The sequence below is a fragment of the Halyomorpha halys genome, unplaced genomic scaffold (assembly GCF_000696795.3).
Source record: "Halyomorpha halys isolate HHAL.00 unplaced genomic scaffold, Hhal_1.1 Scaffold1110.1, whole genome shotgun sequence".
NCBI classification, from domain to species: Eukaryota; Metazoa; Arthropoda; class Insecta; order Hemiptera; family Pentatomidae; genus Halyomorpha; species Halyomorpha halys.
Window position 1 is genome coordinate 372,061 of NW_027115576.1, and position 7,331 is coordinate 379,391.

At 32.6% G+C, this 7,331-nt stretch overlaps 1 protein-coding gene across 1 annotated transcript in view; it reads left to right on the forward strand.

Annotated features, from left to right (window-relative positions):
- The first annotated feature begins 4,539 nt into the window (after nucleotides 1–4,539).
- LOC106688345 (retinal guanylyl cyclase 2) overlaps nucleotides 4,540–7,331 on the forward strand; it is a 78,961-nt gene continuing 76,169 nt past the window's right edge. The window contains exon 1 of the mRNA XM_067052604.1: nucleotides 4,540–4,625. Coding sequence (XP_066908705.1) covers nucleotides 4,543–4,625 — 83 coding nt within the window. The 5' untranslated portion in view covers nucleotides 4,540–4,542. The remainder of the gene's footprint in view (nucleotides 4,626–7,331) is intronic.

Consider the following 7,331-nt stretch of genomic DNA (forward strand, 5'->3'; position numbering starts at 1 on the left):
TTATATTAGCAAATTGCATGAAAACTATTACTCCTACGAAGATAACCATAATAAACTACTTTATAGCTCATTAAACTAGCTTGAGTGCTAATAGACATGTGTAAGTCAAATGGTTTTTGAGATATAGGTTTTTCAAAATAAATTCACAAACTACTGATTTTTCAGTACGTCCCATACAACATTTTTACTTGTACTGTTACTTCAAGGACTCGGGTTCAAATATGGTAGTGACAGTAGATTATTTTCTGTTTCACTATAACCGTAAGTCAGCAATGTGGGTTTCGGGAGCCCATCTGGGTCCATCTGTATGAATCTGGCTGTCGAGTGTGATTCTTATTAAATCAGCTTGCACAACCGTTGGTCAACGTACTGCACCCCTGATTCTTCATGAGATGTATGAAACTTCAGAGTACTTAGAAATGTATGGTACCACCAAAGATAGTGGTCAGGCTTATTTTGAGCCGCCATAAATAAAATTAATTTTTCTTGTTATTTTTTCTTCATTTTAGTTTATAAATTGTTAATGTTAATATTTTTTTTTAATAAGTAAAACTTCCTTTCTGTAAATTTTATGGAAAAGGGTTCTCTTACTAATTTATTGTTTTCACTTTTGTTAAATGAAATTTGACATAGTCTTTTCTACTGGATTTTACAGAATAATTAGTAAATCGACAAAATGTTTAATACTTTTCCATGTAAAATAAACTCTCATTTTTCCGGCTAAGTCCAAACTACAAATTATAACTAATTTACCTATTTATTCTTCATAAGTCCGATATTTCAATATAGTTTTTATTTATGCAACTTGGCTAATGGCCTTTTACAAAACGTTGTGCGGGCTAAACCATCATTAAATATTTCTTAAGACCTTTCAATATATGGAACTTGAGTGAACACGATTTGAATACGGAACGATGAAGTTCCTTCTATCAAAACCACTAAGATCACAGAGTCAATATTTAACGATGTCCTTTGAAAATGACCCTTACTTAAAAATTTAGTGAGGTCTGTATGAGGAAACGAGGTCACTACATAAAGTAGAAAGACACCTGCTGCTCTAACATTATTTATAATTTCAACTTTTGAATTTCGACTCATAAAGTTTAATTTATTATTTCTAAATATCATGACTATAATAAAATTAAAAATTTAGAACAGAAAAATAAAATAAAATATTTAATGTTGATGAAAACTAATATAAAATTATGTATCATTATAGTTTAGTAACAAGTGAGTTATCTCCGTTTTTTTTATAGTAACAAGGTTCTGTAATAAAAGTTAGAATAACTTACATAAATAAATAAAATAAATTTTATATTTAGTGTACAATGATATAATAACTTAGAAGTAGATATCAATATGAAATATCAAGTCCTGGCTAACGGAGAAGATATTGCGGTCCTAGGAAGAAACCACGATGACATGGAAAGATTCGTAAAGACTATATTAAAAGAAGCAGAGAAAATCGACTAAATGTAAATGAAGCTGAAACAAAGTATATGACTGTAAGACGAAAAATCCACCCTAACGACAAGGTCTACGTGGACGGCAAATTGTTTCCGACTGATAAAAATCAGGAATAATAAAAATAAACTATAAAAGCAATAAAATAGCCCATTAAAAAATTCTGGAGAAGATTCGAGGGCACAGCTGTTGCCGCTAGTAATTGGGGCAAGTTAGCGGGAGGTGGGGCGAATTAATGCCCACCATGGCCAACTTTAAACTACCCTCTTTGTATAATTCTTTTTTTTTTCTACCCCTCTTTTAATGTGCCCTACCTCATCCTACTACTCCCTCGATTTAGTAGGGCTTTTTGGATCACTACGGAGCGTTTAAAACAAAAAAGATTCTTAAAGATAATATTTTTTTTTTTAATAAGGAATAAAAGTCAGTAATAATGGAAATCCTAATATCATATACTTAAGCAATGTTATTTAATTTTTTGTTGAATTGTAAAATTTATTCATGATGAATCAATCCTCTAATTTTGAGGATATGGTGGAGGAAATACATAAACTAAAATTATATCTAAATATCAAGATAATATATCTTACGGATAATCAAACTTTTAAGTATTATATCACATAATTTGTATTACAATGGAATTCATTTAGTTAAAGTTAGTACAAAAATTTATACGTCTACAAGAAGTGATATTTTCTAGACCATTTTGATGGATATGCAGAATAAGTAATAATGAAAAAACAATACAAAAAAAATTATAGATCTTGGACCTGTTTATTGTAAACAATTTGCATTAGCTGCATATCACTAAACCATCATAATCACTAGGGAGGGGGAGATCAGTGAGTAAGGCTTTGTGCTACTAAATACTGGAAACCGGATTCCAATCCGGCTGTGGCTAATAATTTATTTTTTACTGTAGCCCTGAATCAACCCTGTGGGTTTAGGAGGTCTCTTAGGGCACATACAACCTCTATAAAGGAGGTACTCTTATTTCGAAACCTGGCGCTTGAGTGAGTACCTCCTTGTATAAAAACTTTTTAAAATACCGTACTTTCTATATTTTCAAAGTACTGAACCCCTGACCCTTCATGGGATGAACCGGTTCACGTCATTATTATTACCTTTATTTATTCATTGTGAAATAACGAAGTCAAGGATTAATTCTTTACATCTATTTTTCCACCGACGACACTTCCTATGTTTGCGAAAATCATTTATTATAAGATATATAAAGGCATGGAAATCCCTTTTATAAGGCTATTATAAAACTAAATCTACCAGAAAATGATAATTCAAAATAAAACGTAAATTAGTTAAGCTGCTGAAATCTGAAAGCTGCTGAAGTTTTTTTCCCATGGTTTTATCAATACCAATGTTTCAATCTGAAAATAACTTACTTGCAGGAGGAGTACGGACTTTTCTTAGAGAATTAATAAATTAGGAATTAATAATTATTATAATAATATGGGCAACAGTCCTCATAAGTCGTTTCTAGGCGTGGTTTTTTCGAAGGGTGGGTTCATCACTCCCACGCCTATTTTTTTGTGAGTGCCACCCATTGGCTAACAGGTCTTACAAATGCCCGGGGGGAGGTTGTGAATGAGTTTTGCTTGAAAAAAAGCCTGGGTGGAATCGGAATAAAATAGAATCATTTATAATATTCATATCATACAGTTACTATGGTAATTATATATTGGTTTGATATTAGATAAATATAGCAGTCGGGAAACCTTCAGAAAGACTAGAGAAGCATAGTAAAGAAAATCTCTAAAGGAAAAAAAAGCACATGGAACAACTTAAAAATATCCAAAAACTAGCCATCTGATCGAAAGGTTCAAAGCTTTGATTGGATCTTGTGCCAAAAGCAACAGGAATCATGGCCTAACGTTTCAAATTATAAAGGCACCTTACTCTTATAGGAAAATTATAAAAAAAAAAAAAAAATAGAATCATGCAAAAGATTTTTTTTTTCGTTCCAATCACAACCATCTATTGCAACAGTCTAAAGTAATGTTTCGTCATACAACTTCGTTCACAAATTATCAATACAAATTTCTTTGAATTATTCAATAAATTATTAATAATACTTTTTCGGTTCGAATCTTCTGATCATTCACACCTATCAGAATTGTGTTCCACGCTTCAGCGCACCGCAGCTTTTGAGTTGTTCCAAATCCGATCAGCGCCCCTATGGAGCTCCATTCTTGCCCCTATCCGTCAATCAAACACCCTCCATGCTTTCATAACCCACCTCTTCAATCATACCCTATAGATCCACTATCATGACAAGAGTATATACCATCTATCCTCAACTCGTGTTTATTTTTTATTGTTTTACATTAACTTATATATGAAATATTACAGTAAGAGGAACATTTGTGCCCGAAAAAAATTAAAGCGTTAGCTATCAACGGAAATATAAGTCTAAATAATCAAGGTTAGAAAATAATCCCTTTGTGTGTTTCTGTATCAGTATATATTTTTTCAAAAACGAATTTAACGATATCGACGAAACTTCTGTCATCATTGGAATAGTCTGTCAGAGCTTAAATATCTAATTTCAAAAAGCTTTGAAGCATTTTTAATTTTGTATATTTTGAATAAATTCCATCTCTCTCTAGCAGTTAGAAACAATAGATAAATAGGAATTTTATAATTAATTCAAAAAGAAAATAAATAATTCCATTTTCCACGGTTGTTATGATAACAGTCAGGACTTCCTTTCACTTAATTATGTATGAAACATATAAAAAAAACATATAAAAAAAAAACATTCTGAAGAATTAAGACGTTGCTGGTTTCAACGAAAATATGTGTTTTTTTTATTATTATTTTATATATTTTTTCTAATTCAAAGCCCTGATAAACTTAAGTGATAATACAGGGTTAACTATAAGATTAATTTAATTAAGCGAGTCTGAGAATGGATAAAGAATATTATTATTTACGGCGGATCATTGGTCCCGTTTATTCCAGGCGGACAGTTTGGACGGGATTCTTGACTCCTCGCTCCAGGTGCTGGAAGGTAGCACAGAGACTTCCCAGGACAAGCTTCGGTCACAAGTTGAAGGCTTCATGCTCTGGGCTTTGGACGGCAACAGTTCTTCAGTAAGGTGGAGGCAGGTCTTCTACCAGCACGTCGTCAGGCGCGACCGCCAGTGAGTTATATTTTTATTTACATGGGTATTTTACTTCTTATATTCACTGATAGATAAAATTATAAAAATTAAGTAACTAACTGAAAAAATATCGTTTTTAGTGAAATATTTAAAAAATACATATGTTAATCGTACCAGTAAAAATCTTTATTTATTGAAAGATATTATAATCTGCGACACCGTAGTGGGAAATAGGTAATTGTGATGAATGATCACATTCTTACTAAAGAAAAAAATTTATAAAATAAAATAAAATAAGAATCAAAAATAAATGAAAGAAAAAAAAAGTACATACAAATAAATAAAATCTCTCTTAAAATATATACAAACAGAAGGATAAAGAAAATGAACATAATCAAACTATGTGCATGAAAAAATAAATAAAATGAAATAATTATAAAAATACAAGAATCTCTTGTCACATTTACACTCCTATATACAAAAATTACACAATCGACCTGAGGATCCCTGAGCCCGCTCTACCCCCTTGTGTGAGGGGAAGAGCAGAGCTCATAAGTTCCCAGCGCATCCCTCTCACCGCATCACTGGTAATGAGCTGGTGGAGGCTGAGCAAGTGCTGTAAAGCCACAAACACTCAACAGTCTAAATCTAACAATGATAACTACAGAAAATGACAGTAAAACGTAATATTTCAACTAGATGAACTAATAATCTATTCATTTATTCCTGAGCACGTTATTAAAACAGTATTAAAGAAAATTTTAGTTGATTCAATTTTTTGTATAGAAAACGGTATTGATACTTCCTTTATTCCCTACTCATAATCAAGGAAATATACAATTTTATATTTTTAACTAAAGTAATGGTACCTTTCACCGCCTCCTATGGGTGAAACCATGGTCCCAAAAGTCTAAGAACTTAAATTGTATGTGATTATCATATATATTTAAGTTTTAATTTATTTCTGCTCAATTGTAAATTCTGTATAAAAAAAAAATTATGAAATATATTTATTATACTGTATTATATTACTAGGTTAAAAACCTACAATTCTAGTATTAACTAGTCAGATCAGGGCCTAAATAGGGGTCTATATTGCCAAAAGTTGGCTTATAGCTGGGGGTGCGGGTAGCCGCTGGGTAAGACCTGGGGCTACTTACTCCAAGGACCCGAGTTCGAATCCGGCTGGGCAGAAAATTGTTTTCTGTTACACTGTAGCCGTGAGTCAATTCCTGAGGGTTCTGGAGCCCTCCTGGGGGCCACCCAGACTCCTAAATTGGGTAAAAATCTGGCGGTCCAGCGTGATTCTGACCAAATCACCTCCTTGCACAACCGTTGGTCTAGTAACAATATTACCTTGCAAAGTACTGAACCCCTGACCCTTCATGGATTGGAGCGGTACAGATTTAATTTTTTTTTTTGGCTTACAGTTGTTATTTTGTTGTACCCATTGGTAAGAATGATTAAAAACCAAAAATTCTAAGGAATTCGACTTCAGCACAACTTTTACCATAGAAGCAATTCCATATCCAGTTGAGTTATAAACTTGGATATTAGCAAACTTTCAGCTTTTAGCCTGTAAATGATGAGAAAATTCCCAAAAGTAAAATCATTAATCTTCAACCACCAGAATAATTCGTTTTCTCTAGTTTAACGGCCTAAAATGTCTTTTATCTTTATTTACTACCATAATAATAATAAAAATGGCGTATCCAATGATATTATTTAATTTTGAAGGCTTATTGGGACTCAACCCTATTAGCAAATAGATTGCACCAATAGCTGCGAGGTCTATAATTTTGAGCATATCAATTTTTGTTGTATCTCTATCGAATATATCTTGATAAAGGCGTTTGTATTAAAAAAGCTACGGTCAGAGTCAGCTGTTCTACAATGTCAGGGCGGTCGTAGCGTACAACTACTCCATACACACAGTCACAGGGTAAGCCCCGTTAAAAATTCTTTTTAGGATGCCGAGGCGTCACCGAGACTACCGCGGTATATTGTCGGGAGAGGATGAAATAGCCGGTGATGTAATGGCCTTGCAAAATATTTAAGCCAAAGTCAGAGGATACGCAGGAAGGATAGTGGCGCAATTTAATTTCGATTTAATGATGATTTAAATCTTCGACACCTTTTAAGGTCAACTCAAAATTGGGACGTTGGTATATAGAAAAATATGACTAATGTAAGAGCGTGCATTCAGATTGATTGTCATTAGAAAACCTAATATTGTTACAATAGAAAGCGCCAGAGAGCCTAGAAAGAGAACTGTTCATACAAAACAGTTGAAACGTCCGGCTATGACAACAGACTGGAAAGTCTTCATATCACTGCTGTTAGATCTGATTACTCGTAATTTAGTTATTTTTCAGTTGTTTTTTTAAATGATTTTTGTAAATATTTATTTTATTCTCTCTTTTTTATGTTATTGTTCGAGGAGTCCTTTTCTTTTATTTGAAAGTTTTATTTAAGTTTATGTAAATAGCGTTTACTTTTGGTGAGCTTGTGAGTATTTTAATTTTATCTTTAGTATATTGTACAATATAAGGATTGTTCGTGAACTAGTGGAGGGAAGAGTAGTTACGGTCTGAGTCAGCTACCAGAGGACTATATCAGCTGACCGAGTACATCAGCTGATCGAATATATAGTAATAAGAATATAGTCTTTCAATTGAGCTCGATTGTGTCATTCCTTTTTCTCTTTATTAGCATTATTTACTATCGACAACACTTAAGTTTTAT